The sequence below is a fragment of the Megalops cyprinoides genome, chromosome 3 (genome assembly GCF_013368585.1).
Source record: "Megalops cyprinoides isolate fMegCyp1 chromosome 3, fMegCyp1.pri, whole genome shotgun sequence".
Taxonomy (NCBI): Eukaryota; Metazoa; Chordata; class Actinopteri; order Elopiformes; family Megalopidae; genus Megalops; species Megalops cyprinoides.
The window spans coordinates 6,869,204-6,883,616 of record NC_050585.1 but is presented as its reverse complement, the minus strand read 5'-3'; the positions used below and the strand labels follow the sequence as shown (position 1 = coordinate 6,883,616).

Here is a 14,413-nt window from a genome sequence, read left to right as displayed (position 1 = left end):
TTACATCATTCTGCTCAATAAAAAAGTTTTTATCATTCCAAGGACAAGGGAATTTGCCAGCAAAAATAATTTTAGCGTAAAATTGGAAATTGGATCATTTCGGTTTCATTGAACTGAGAAAATACCTGTGCAGCTGATAGCTTTTCACATGGTGAATAGAAGTTGACCCCTCTTTGTGACCATGTAAGTCACTGGCAAAAATGGAGGAATTCTTCTCTGCGAGGCTGTTTCTTGTTTCTGCCTTCCTGTCATACTATGTCCAGATGTTTTTGAAAAAAAAAAAACCTCATAGCTAAATAAATGGACAGAGCAGGAATACACACACTACCACTCCCCTGTCATGCACCATCACTCTGGGGCTGTTTCACATTGCCTCCAGGTGATCTTTCTATGCTGGGGTCTCAACTTTAAAAATGGAGCGACCCAGCTTGGAATTGTCTGAGCAGATACAGGTGGTCCATGCAGTGCTTTAGCTGGTACTCTGCCGTATCTCTGTGGATAGAGCTCCATTGCTCTATCTTCCCTGCCCACTCAAGTAATGCCTCCCAAAACTGCTAGTTTTGGTAATGAAAATGGTTCAGTGTTCAGCCACTATACTTTTTTTTCTCGTGTTATAGTGTATAACATATTTATGTGTGGAACATTTCTGATAAATGCTTTGGTAGGAAGCAAGGATAACATAGTTGAGCATGAATTATAATCCGCTTGGTGTTTGGATAACAACAGGAACTACCGCAGAGGTAATTTAGCTACCTCTAGTCAGGAACTTATCAATGTGCAGTGGTAATAGACAGGAATGTTGCACTGATTACTCAGGATGTCCAAAGAAAGGGTCAGAAATGTCATGGATATAGCAGATGGCATGATATCCATTCTGAATTGGAGCTAAAGCATTCTGTAGGTGTCTGCAGTTAGATGTCTCAGCAGTCTGCCAGTCTGCAGGCCTGGCTGTGCTTTTTAGGTCATCTACAAAATCAGCCTTTAAAATGTGTCTGTGCAAGTCTCCAATGTTGCAGATTTAACAGTCAAATTTTGAAAACTTTTTTTTAAGGCTTTTTTTGCACAGCCTTTCACCTTAGCCATCATTAGGTTTAACCACAGGTGATTTTATTAAAAAAAAAAAAAAAACAATTCAGATGAAGAATTTTGTGAAAGGGTGTGCTCCACCCTTGAATGTCAACCTAGCTGTTTTCTGGAACTTTAACCACAGCTTCACAAATAGACTTGGGTCTATTGGGTCTAGACTTAACAAATACCGTTGGGTGTCATTAATAAACCATTAACAAGTCATTAACAAGTTTCATTTTTTTTTTTCACGAAAACTTTCTTCCGAGGGCTGTGGGTAATATCTCAGTTCATTCTGAGACCGGCCTGTCACATCTGGGCTGCTCCAGGCCTCCCAGTGAAACAGAGAGGATTAACGCGCTGCTTTTTTTTTTCCACCCCCAAAACGAAGCCGAGCTGAAGGTGAGTCGCAGGAATGGCCGCGTTTGATAACTTGCACTTGCGGTGAAAAATCTGCCATTGTTGGGATCTAATTGCTAATTGTGTGCCTTTTTTCTTCCTTCTTTTTTTCCTTTTTGTGGGTGTTATTGAGAATTTTTTAATGGAGTTTTGGTTTCTCAGCCACAGACGACCTCTGTGCCTCTCAGTGGATGTGCTTTCAAAATGAGATTAACTTCTAGAGGAATGCATTAGCGCCCAGCTTTGCTGCCTGTGCTGGCTGAGCTAGCCTTATTATAGATTGCTCTTCACTTGAGGCCACCCCCCGGCCCCCCCCCATACCCCCCACCCTCTCTTTTATTGACAGTCTCTCATTGAGCGTATAAGAGCATTACTGTGTTTAGGAGTGAGATGTTTTGTGTGATCCAAGGCTGATCTCATATTTGTGTTTCAGAAATTAATTTGACGGTGCTTTGCATGCTAATCTGGCTAAGATTGATTTCAGGAGGGACACAGGGGCAGAAAGAGACTGCAAAAGAGATATTTTGGGGGGTAAAAATAACCTTCCACCTAGACTGGCTCTTTGTGGGTCGCAGACAATGCAGCCCTTTTCTTCGTTCCGACCCAGGCTCCAGCAGCAGATTACTCCTGCAGGACCTGATGTGGCTCTGTCTCACCCAGGCCAGAAACATGGGCACTTCATGTGTGCTGTTTTGGGAAGTCACTTTCAGACCTATCACAGAGCTAAAACCACATCATCTGAGGGTGATTCGCATTTCTGTGTGTGCAGAACAAATAAAGGTGGCGCTTTATTTAATTTAGATCTCATGAAATTCTATTCTATATGGTCATATGTTGTTTATGTACTTATAATTGGATCCATTTACCTCAACTGTTCACCCTTCTGTATTAGAGGGAGTAGGCATATACAGGCAGGGATATGCAAAAGTGATGGATTTGGCCTAGATAATAATCCTACTATTGGTTAAATAAGATCTGTTGCAAAGGGTTGTCTGGTTGGTGTTTATCAGTACAAGATGAGTTTACTGCATCAAACATAATCCACTTAAAACATAATTAACAACTATTACTTTATGGGCACAATGGCATTTAAAATATTGAAGAGTTATGGGCTCTCCAGAAGAGTGACAAGAAGGGAGGAAATGGAAGATTAACTTCACGCCTCATGCCTTCATGCCTTCATGCCTCTTTACTGTCTAAAATGCTGTCTTTACTGTCAGTTGATCAAGTACAAGATGCCTGGGATGCCAAGGGCCCTCTGTTCAAAACTGTTGTTACTCATGTGGGAATGAAGTGCTCTCTCCCTCTCTCTCTGAAGGATAATGCGCTTGCATAAATATGCAGCAACACAGGCAGCTATAGTGCTAACACTGATAAGTTTTCTCAGACATTGGTTTTACTTCTAGGCCTTGGCCTTTGTAAACTGTGAGCAGATGGCTATTCCCCATTTTTCCAAATGCCCTTTTAAGGGTAACTAGCTAGCTGGCTAGCTAGCTAATGTTACTAGCTAACATTATTTTTCAGTTCCATGAAAAATTAAGGCAAATTTAGCATACCTTTAAAGCACATTTTGTGCAGATTCGTTACTCTTTTTTTTGCTATGTATGGGTTATGGAACAGGAGTCAACAATTTGCTTATTCACTTTTTGCCTAGATAGCTAATTAACTTTTGCTGTTTATTTACATAGCCTTTTTCCTTTTTTAATATCTCTTGGCATGTTAGCATTTTTTTTTCCTGCCTCTTGAGACATATTTGCAGTGGTTTCTCTTGTAGCTAGTTAGTAACGGTCACTTCCACTTAGGACTTCATTAGGAAGCTTTAAGTCTGAAGGGGGAAAACCGAAAATGGAATCAGTCAAGAAAACAGTAACTATCACAAGCCAAATAAAGGTCTCCATATTTTCTCATTTCTGCATTTGTTCATTGGCTTCTGTTTTGACAAGGTGTAAGGTAGCAAGATAGACAACACTTACATTTATCAATAATACTATAGTGAAAGGTATAACTTGTAGAAAAGGACAGCTCAGTGAGGGGTTTATGGGAACATGCAGTGATGGTATTTTCATGCCTTCCATTATTCAGTACATTACTTCACAATGAGGAAGTAATCAAATGCTGGGGCAGCCAGTGAAGAAAGCACTCAGTTGTCGGTCTCGTGCTGCCCTTTCAGAGGACATTAGAATGCACGGAGAAAAGCTATTCCAGTGGTCCTGGAAGACATCAGCAGAGCCTGGCAAGAGACATATCCTACTTACTTTCGCTTTCACATCTATGCCTGTCTGCAGTCTCCTATCGTATTGCTCCGTGTTCAATTTGCAAGTGCAGTTGAGGTAATAGGTCCCCGCCAACCTGGAGCACGCTACGCCCGTTCACAAAAATAACAGAAGTGCCATTCGTTTTCACTGACGGTAGCTCAGCTCTCCCCTTCTGTGTCTGCCAAGTGCATTCTCTCTGCCCCCATCCCTAAAACTGATTACTCTAAATAGTCTACCTAATAAGGTAATTGCATGCAAATGAGATGCAGCAAATGCAGTCTCTCACGGGACACAGGGGCAGGCCCACTGACTGGCGCAGGTGCGTGGTTCTGCTCAGCACTGCAGTCTTTAAAGCTGCATGCTGGGTAGCAAGTGCGGTGTATACTGTTGGTGTTAATGAGAATGCTGGCCTCATCATTTGAAAACCAGTGACCTTAAATCCCCACTCCCTCATCCGTTTTGTGTTCAGAAGAAAAGACTAACTGCTAATTGGGAAACTTTAATGAGAAGCTTTTGGGTTTAATTCATTATATCTTGTTAAACCGTTTTTCCATGTTATACCTATACTATTAGTCAAATAGTTATTTGTTACTAGTTAGACAGACATGATGGTTAACTGAAGACTGATACACTTTGTGATGGAAAAATATGTTTAGTATTGAATCCTAGTGGAAGTGGAAGAATATGGAGGATCTCAGCTGTAGTCACCTATAGAAAAATGCTTAAGTAGTACATTAAACCTTATATCATCTTTTGTACAGCACATCCTGCATGTTTATCATTACCATAGCATTTCCTTTGAAGTACTGATTTACTCCTTGTTCAATAGCTACATTACTTTTCTATTTTTTTTCTCTGAAACCTCACACACACACACACACACACACACACAAAGCTGTATCATACACTCCCTTAGGTGCGCTCAATTTAGTTGCTGCACAAGTACACTAGCGGTTTGACTAAGAGGTCATGACTGGCCTTCCTTGCCTTGTTAGGCGCTGATGTTCTTATTAAAAGTTCATTTATTTGGTTGAAGGACTCCAGAGAGCCAGCTGGGCCCCCTGTCTGCGCTCGTCAGGGCTTGATTTGCAAAGGAGCTGCCGTCGTCACGAACAAGTGCACAGGGTTCTCTGGTGGTCCTGCCAAACAGTGAAAGCTCTCAATTAGGTGCAGCGCTCGATCGGGCTGCTTAACCTGCCTCAGCGCCGGGGAGGTCATGTTCCTGCGGGCTGCACAGCCCGCCTGCAGACAGGGACCGGAACCCGCCGCCAGCTGCCCACCTGGCCTCAAGAGCGCCCATTGTTACCCCTGCCCAGAAACCAGGGCGTCTGACACCGAGCCGGGGGGAGGCAGGGAGAAGGCCCTGTCTCTCCGTGTAGGTGCAGGAAAGGTTTAATAGATATGCGTATGGTAATATACACAGTGATTTCTTTGCACGTTGTATGTATACTAAATACAGTTGTAGTACTGTACAGTAGCTGATTGGACCATTAATTTTAATACATTACAAATTTAATACATAATTACAACCTATGGTTTTTCGACAACGGGTGTTGTTACAAAGAAAACCTAAATTAAAATAAAAACCCTTAATGAAATTGGCTATTCACTGATATTGCGCTTTTTATTTCCTGTGCCCTCTTGTATGTCTGATTACAACAGATTTCACCATAAATTATTCAGATTTTTAAGGGGGGGAAAAAAGGCCTTTTGTGATGGATGCCAGGAATGAGTGGAGTTTTTGAGCTTGTGGAGGATTTTGACGTCGCAACCTCCCAGGTTTTCTGTTTTTGTTGGTTTTTCCTCATTTAGCACATGGTGGCAGCTGCCTGGCCGCTGGGCCATTATGTCCAACTTAATTACTACGTGTTTGAGAATAGAAATTCCTCAGTCTGCAGATCAGCATATAGCTATTTTGCTCCTTTTTTCAATTTCTCTCCCTCTAATTCCAACAGATTTCTTCTCAGAATCTTTTTTTGACATATTTGTATGGATCAAGGCATTTGCTGCTAATAATTAAGTTATGAAGTAATTCCAAATGTATGGTTGCAGCCGGCTGTTCAGATTATATGCATTTGCCTGAAACGAAGCGAATCGTCTAAAGACACTAACGCGAGGAGCAGTGCACTGTGCTCATGGCCAGAGCACGTCGCTCAATGGAAGAATGTGTCAGATTTGGTTCATTTGTTCTTCTAGCTACCTGTCCTTTATGTATCGTGACATTACTAGCTTTGCAAATGCTAACAGTCACGACCAGTTCTATTTTGACTGACTGTTGTAGATGATTTCTGTTCACAAAATAAATGAATGATTAAATAAACAAAAATCAGAATGTAGGCCCATCAGAAACTTTAAATACAGCAGATGGCAGGTCGTCTGTGGTCATCGTCCTGATGAGTATAGTTTGATAGCCAGCTCATTGAAATGTGAAGGTTTAGATCTTCCCTTTACATACTACATTCAAAATGGGAATTTTCATCCGAGGATATCCCCCAAGCTCTCTCTTAATAAACAGGGTCCCGAAACAAGGTATTGGAAATGGTTGACGTGGCCAGGCGAATTCAGAGGATTAATAGTGAACTGTTTAATCTGCCTCCCTGACACAGTCCCTTTGCATTAGAAAAGCACCCTTTTCCCTCTCTCTTTGAGCCCTGCCAGGTTTAGAATCTTTGTTAACTACCAACTAAATAGAGGTCTGCGTGGCTAATCTGTTGGGTAAATTCATTTTCCCTGTAAATGATAGATTGTGCAAAGATTTCTCCTCAGATTACTGACAGTGTATCTCATCCAACTGCCAGGGGGGAAAAAAGCAAATACGTTCTGCTTGGCCGAGGGACTGCGCATTCTTTCCCAAGGTGGCCGCATATACTTGGGATTGAGCCGTTTTAACACAAAAGGATTGAATTGAAGTGGAGAAAGCAATTATACCGAAATCACTTCCACTGTCCCTCTGCAACTCCCCCCACATACCCCCCACCACAACAAAAAAAAAAAAAACAAAAAACAAATCATTTGATTTAAATCTAATCTGTGTACATGTACACACACACACACACACACACACACACATACATGCACATGAATGTCCATGTGCAAACTGAAATGGATCCCACTTGACCAAGAATAGAGCCCCTGGATGTTACCAGTACTGATAACAATCCAGGAAGTCATTGCATGTAAGAAAATCCATATTTTGGATCCATGTCTTTAGGTGAGAGCTTGTTTAACAGTGTGCTCTCTTTTGACTGGGGTTCTTTCTCTGGGACTCAGTAGTGCCGTTTTCTCATTTGGCTCTTTTTCATACTATCTCAGCGAAATCCATACTGCCATATTAACTGTGGCAGGCACCCTCACACCTGTTTGCATTCCACCCCCTGACTCCAACCAAAAACTGTCCTGTTCTCCAAGTCAATTTCCCTGCGTCACCTTAAATTTCCAGTCACTCGAGGAATATTCTCAATATGTTCACTTCCTGCCACTGAACATATTTACCTGCCTTTGACTGAAGTAGGTGGTAAATGCTGAAACAACAACTGAATTTAACGTAGTTCAAATATTATCCAATTGGACTCACTGGTGTCATTTAAATGCATGTGTTTTAGGTGAAAGTTAAGTTCCAAAGTTAACATTTCTGCTGGTGATGTAGTTTATATTTAACTTTCTACTTGATTAATGAAAAGTGCCTTAGGATGTAGGCTGAACTGAACAGCCCACGGCCTTTTTTAAAACAAACATTAACCTGCAAATATCTCCATCTGAGGTGCTCAGAAAAAGTATTGAAAGCATTTTAGTCATTTCAGAGTGATTGTTCAATCATTTTAAGAGAATTTCATCTGAAGCAAAGTTTTCACCGATCTGAGCATGGCACTGTTTCCTTCATTTGAAGAAAATGTTTATGTTGGAGTGATATGATTTTGGAGGAGCTCAGGGTTTACGGTTGGTGACAAGATCAAAATAATGCTGTGGCATGATCACTTTGGTATTTAAGCATGCTGTTTGTTCAGACTTATGAAAACGTTTTATTGTGACCTGCTGTCACTGTATAACATGTTACCACTGAGGAGCCTTGAGCCTCACATTTCCAAAGGACTTCTCTTTTCTTTATGTTCACGTTTGATTAAACAGTTGACCACAGTGGCATTGTATCATTTAAATTTACATTTGCCGTCATTTCAAAGTAAGTGTCCATGGATTTCTGTTGAGATTTTTCATTTGGTTAGATGTGTAAAATGTTAAATTCAATCACGTTTGATATTGAGGCAATACCTTGATGTCTTTTTTCATAATTTCTCACTGCATTGACGCAGGTTCATTTGTACATCAGGTGGTTAACTTGATTAATGGTGAAAAAAAGGTAGTGTTCCTTCAGCTGGATCGGATGTCCCAATACTATAGGCCCCGGCTGTTTCTTTTAGGGAAAAGAAGGTTGTGTGCAGTAACCTGTGAGTGGCACCCTAGTGTCACCTTGAACTGGGGCTCTCTGAGGCCTGGAGGAAATGTATACGTGTTGACACGGGGGTCAAGTGGACACTTGTTTTCTTAAGTTGGGATTTTATTTGACGGCTGCACCGGGGATGTGAACCCAGCGATGGGAAGGTCAGGAGTTCAATTACAGTCCGGGGGGCAGAGAATACACCAGTGGCTTTCTGAGATCTCAGAGCCGCATGACTCTGTGACGGAGCAGCTTTCCCCTTCTCTTGTTTTGTTTTCACAAACCTACTCTGGGGGAAATAATTTCTTAAGAGGGAGCTAATAACTGCTGGGACTTAACAAACTTGCACACATCAGGCCGCTCGACACACCGGAAGAAGCTCAAGTCATATAGAAGCTCAAGTCGTCTTACCTGAGCTTGTCTAAACATATCTGCTGGCCTCGTGCATGATCGCTCAGGGTTTTATGGCAGAGGATTTGCACTTTCTCCCTTGCAGTGGTTAATTCAGCACAGCGCCAGTATCCCTCTCTTAAGAGCTGTAGGTGTTTTCTCCTCTGTTCCGACTTCTCTTTTTCTCCCCCCTCGATCCGCAGGTTGATGCTCCAGTTGCCTCAGGAAGTGGGGTTAATAGCTGTAGCGGCCCGGCAGACTCAGGGCAGAGGTCAGTGGTTTTCCATCACAGCCACCAATCAACACCGTCCTTCCCACCTCTCTCAGTTTGTTTAACATTCACCCTTTGGGCTGTAAACCCCACAGGAGAGCGTTTCTGGCCGAGTGAGGCTGTTATTATGAGAGAGATGCCCAGTCATGAGTTTTTACAATAAGGTGTTCAGCTCTTATGTTTTCTAATAGTCCCTTCAATCTGCAACAGGTTTTTCAGAATTCAGTTGTCAATGTAGGCGATTTATTAAACAATCTTATTGCAGCAGTGGATCACTCAGAATATGTAGAAGACCTAAGATCATATACATTGTTGTATATATGTTTATTTTTCCTGTTAATACAGAAATCGTCATCTGAATGTGTAATAAACTGCAGTTTGTCATTCATTGTTGGAGTGTGAGACTATTGAATCTGTCGGGTGGGGGGGGGTGTGTCTGTGCCGCAGGTCGCGGGGGCAACGCTTGGCTGAGCCCGCTGGGGTGTGCCATGTTCACCCTGCATGTGCAGGTGCCGGTCAGCTCTTGCCTGGGCCAGAGGATCCCCTTCCTGCAGCACCTGGCTGCGCTGGCAGCGGTGGAAGCGGTGAGGACCCTGAGCGGGTACGAGGTAAGGCCCGGGCGCCCGTCCACTCAGCATCACCACTCTGCTTTCCCATCACTGGGCAGGGGGATCCATCAGAGAGGCTTGTGCGGACACGGCGATTTGGCTAGGGTGGGCCAGCTAGCACAAGCAGCGTAGCGTCCCATTTAGCAAACAGGGTGCACAGCCAGGTCACAGGGAACCCTTAATTAAGGGCCTCAATTCAAAGGTGGCTAAATTTCCATCTGTGTAAATGGATATTATGGATATTGCAAAATTTGAGCTGTGTCAGCAGTCCTAAATGGGGCTGTCTTTATAACAAGAATATAATTCGTTACGTTACATTATTATCATGTAGCAGGTTCTCTCATCGAGAACGCCTTACAGGGTTACAGTCTTACATGTTATCCAGTTATACAGCTGAATATTTACTGGAGCAACTTTGGGTTGAGTACCTTGCCCACGAGTACGGCAGCAGTGCCCTAGAAGGTAATCGAACCAGCAACCTTTCGGTTACAAATGCTGCTCCTTACCACTGTGCTACACTGCTGCCCCTAATAGTGGTATGTGAGAGTTCAGTGTTGCTCTCTCCTTGGAGGAAATGAAAGAGAACTATCCCAGGCTTTCACAGCCTCTGCAATCAGTTGGTTGTTTGATAACAGACCACACGTCTGAAAGCCACGAGCTGAGCAGAACCCTCTACTGTTTAACTGATGTCGTTGTCCACAGTCTCACCCAGTGGCTCCCTATCAAATTCACACCTAGTGACATTATTCCAAACCTGCGGGCATGTAAGGCACGCTTCTACCCAATCAGCGTGGCCCCAGATCACGCAGCCCTTGACGAGAAACACCCGTGTGTCACAGGGGCCTTGTTTATGGCCCCGCTCTGCCGAGGCGCTCTCGTGACACACAGGCTCAAGGCACAGGAAGCATTACCTGACACGAAACAATAACAGGCAAAGCGGGACATAAATATTTCATTCTTCGTTATTGCTCATTAAAAGCCAACGGGTTTGGTTTATTACATCATAAAATCGGCTTGCCATAGAGAGGATGTAGACATAGGAATACGGGGGAAGAAAGCTGTGCGGCTGTTGAACCCTCAGCGCTGCAGCCAGGGTAAAAGCGGTCTTCAAACCATGGAAAGCTCAGAGGAGTTTGTCGCAAGTGAGTGGTGTGCGGTGTGTCACTTAAGATTTAAGTGTTTGAAGCAATCAGTTTTAATGTAATTGCTCTCCTCACCATTTCTGTCTAACGTTGCAAATCTTAGACTATTCTGAAGACCAAACGGATGTGAAATTCAGATGTTACCTCCGAGCCACTGCATTCACCATTTTAATGAAAAGACTGATCTTTTCAGCATTTTTTGGCAGTGGTAGGATTATGTGATATTTAGATATGTACTGTATTTAATTTGTGTGTGTCTCTGCAGGACATAGATTTGAGAGTAAAATGGCCCAATGACATTTACTACAGTAACCTAATGAAGTTGGGTGGAGTCCTGGTGAACTCAACACTTATGGGACCAACATTCCATTTGCTCATTGGTAAGGTTTCCATCGAAGCTGTATGAATGGCTTTTTATTTTTATAGGGGTTGTTACAGTGTGTTGGGGGATGCCCATTGGTGCTAAACTGTCCAGTTAAAAAGCTCATTGGGACACCTTGTCCGATTAAAAGGCTCAGGGTTACATTGGCCAAATAAAGCCAGGGAAAATGTATGGTGGGATATACCAAGAATTTATTAACAGCTTTCTCAAGGCGTCTGACTTGGTGTGTGGTAAACTATTTCCACATAAGCACTTTTCTTGTAGTTCTTTTTTCCAGTAAATTTAATATTTAAAGTTCCAGAATGTAGAGTATAAATTCCAGTTAAACATCCATGTTAAATCATAATGAGAAGCAAATTACTGGTACTTTTCCAGAGTGCAACCCTAAGTGCCCTTTAAGCATGAGCGAGTCCCTGCAGCCAACCAATGGCGTGCTCCGCTGTGCCCTTCAGCTCCGCCCCCCCAGCACAGTGGTTTGTCTCTCTGTTGTTGCCAGCATTGATTTGACTTGGTTTCCCCAGGTTGTGGATTCAACGTGAGTAACAGTAACCCCACCATCTGCATCAATGACCTGGTGGTGCAGCACAACAAGGAGTGGGGCACCTCCCTGGAGCCCCTCAGCACAGCCCAGCTCATTGCGCGTACCGTTACCATTCTGGAGCAGCTCATCTCCGACTTCCAGCAGAGGGGACCGCAGGCAGTCCTGCCCCTCTACTACAAGAGATGGGTGCACAGGTAACCAGCAGCAGAGTCCTCTGCCTGTTCAGTATGTGTGGTTGATTTATGGTGACTCTTTGTGTCTCTCTGTTTGTGTGAATGACTGTTATTTCTGCACTGTTGAGATCATTGATACTTATTGTTGGTGATGTGTGTGAATGCTAATGCTAAGGGCATCCTTCCCTCTGGGGGCCCACAGCAGCTGTTCTGGGCAAGTGTGCTCGGTGACCTCTGACCTATGCTGTGTGTCGTGTGTCAGTGGCACACAGGTGCGTCTGTGGAGCGAGGACGGGCCCAGAGCAGCAGTGGTGGGGCTGGATGACAACGGCTTCCTGCAGGTGCAGTCCGAGGAACAGGGCGTGGTCTCCGTGCAGCCCGATGGCAACTCCTTCGACATGCTGAGGAACCTGGTTGTCACTAAGCACCACTAGGACTGTGCTGGACTATCGGGGCGAACAACCCCACCCCGTTCCCCGCTGGTCTCACAAGTGCTACTCTGACACCTATCGACAAAAACTGCTATTATGGTCAATACGTTAGGAGCAATGTTATTATTGCCCAAGACGAGCTTTTCTGGTAGCAAATACTCCCTTGAAATTAATTCAGCTATTTTCCTATTTTGAAGATTGATTGAAACACTAGGGAACATGGAATAAATTATTCCACTTAAGATGTGGGTATTAATGATACCTGAGGAACTGTAATTATTTTATAGAAATGAAAGTTGAGATGTCCTGTATGCTGCAGATGAGCTTTGTAGATTATATCAAGCAGTTGCTAACAAGGGGCTAATTTCTATCAAAATGACAAATATTTCACAACTCTGTACCTGATGGATCACTGAAGGTTATGTTTTACTGTCCAGTGTAAAAGAACATATTAATTGGGCTGTCATTTCATATCAACACTTAAAGAAACCACATAAGAGATTTGTTTTGGTTATGTCATTTCTAAAGTAATCTTCCATTCTCCAATAATATATTAAGGATACATACATGTGGGGCTAATTGTCACCAGCCTTAACTTCAATGCTTCAGAAACAAAATACCCTTACATTTAACATTCGGCCATGGCTGTGTGTCTCTTTCTGTTGGTCTTGAGGATGGCTTGTCTAAGTGTATGCGATGGTCATTAACATGTCAAACATGTCTCGGTGGCCTGGAAATGTACCAAAACTGAGCAGCCAGATTATTGACATGTGAGGTCATACTGTTTGATGCAAGTGTGTTATTTGAGTTCAAACACATTGTAATAGACTACCAGAAAGCTGGCTCATATTCAAAAGGACAGTGTAAATAGCTTTTGTTTAACATTTGTAGTTTCTGAGCCCATAAATAACCATAGCCCTTTGTTCCACACTCAGTGATGTTACTCTTACATGATCTGAATTAGTCTGAAGTACAAATAGCATATTTCTTTTCTTTGGGAAGATTTTGCTCTTTGGTGAAATTTAGCTGTCTGTGATTGTGCCTGATGCATAAGACTGCATACCTGGTCCTGCAGTAATTTGCCCCCCCCAAATTGGTTGTTCACATGAAATGGTGATTGCATAATCTCCCACATTTGTACAACTTTGACATGAGCTGTATATCTTGGTAAATTGCTGCAAAATGTACTTCACTAAAATGTCTTTAGTAATGGTTTACGTCAACGAATAACACAACGGTGAAATTGCTTGCGCAAGCATTTGTGTGTTAATGTTTATTAATAGCTTGTGGACCTCCCTGGAACGTCGCCCTGAATGCTTGATTCAGCTTCACTATTACAGGAGCATAAAATGGAGCTAAACACTGTGGCTGCGAGAGGGAAAAAGACTGAGTGCGATCCGTCAGGTTCCTGACCTCGTAGCTGTTGAAGTGCAGGGTGCTATTAACAGCCTCTAAGTATTTTAGAGCACATTAACAGGTTTGCCAGAGCCTTGTTTCTCACGCCACAAGTGCTGTCACTCCCGCAGCGGTGGCGAGTCTCTGTTCAAATGTGACTTTGGGGGAAAAGTAATTTGGGGGCTGAGTCACAGCTGAGGCCGGGGTGCAGGATTCACTTGAATGGCAGGCCACGTTTCCTCTGGTTCGCTCCCCCGTGCTTGCTGCAGGGGGCAGTGCTTGTGGGGAGCTTCTAATGGGAAACATGTTGAGTGCAGCAGCCGCCCGTGTGGATCTGGGAGAAAAGTGGGCCGCCACAACTATTTACTGCCCCTGCTTCCCCTCCCCCGTCCCCCCTCCCGCCCCCTCTTCCGCGGGTAATGAAGTGTGGGAGAGCCCCTCATTGCAGGTGGACTCTGGACGAGTGTGGCGTGAGGTGCTGGGCCGCGGGTGGGCGGGCCCTGTTCCTATGCTGAGACCCGACTGCTGTGTTTGGCTCATTGCTGGGCTCTTAAAGGACACTTCATTTGTCTTCAGCACCTAAAGCCATTGGCTCATCTTAGCCAGATGAGGTGAAAATATGCATGCAGGCCCTGCTAGCTGTACACAGCCCCACCTTCTTTCAAGCCTTGTATCCAAACTAGATTTCTGAATTAACTCGAAATCTCTTCCTGGGTTCAGTTCTCAAAGGTGCAGTTATTCTTAGTTTTTTCCATTACTTTTTTGCATGCCCACTTTTCACAAATAAGGCTGAAGTTGACTATTCACAAAGGGCTGGTTTTGTCATTGCGCCTGTGAATTGTGTGGCCATGACAGTAGGAATTGCTGCTCTCCCCCTCTCAGAGGACAGACTCAGCCTGGGCCCCTGGTGTGTGGACCAGCTTTAAGAG

The 14,413-nt window shown here is 43.6% G+C and overlaps 1 protein-coding gene across 1 annotated transcript in view; it reads left to right on the top strand.

Moving 5' to 3' along the window:
* The window catches only part of hlcs (holocarboxylase synthetase (biotin-(proprionyl-CoA-carboxylase (ATP-hydrolysing)) ligase)), a 30,946-nt gene extending 17,030 nt beyond the window's left edge, over positions 1-13,916 (top strand). The window contains exons 7-11 of the mRNA XM_036525110.1: positions 8,745-8,812; positions 9,260-9,420; positions 10,828-10,942; positions 11,466-11,679; positions 11,921-13,916. Of these exons, the coding sequence (XP_036381003.1) occupies positions 8,745-8,812; positions 9,260-9,420; positions 10,828-10,942; positions 11,466-11,679; positions 11,921-12,092 (730 nt within the window). The 3' untranslated portion in view covers positions 12,093-13,916. The remainder of the gene's footprint in view (positions 1-8,744; positions 8,813-9,259; positions 9,421-10,827; positions 10,943-11,465; positions 11,680-11,920) is intronic.
* The last annotated feature ends 497 nt before the right edge of the window (positions 13,917-14,413 follow it).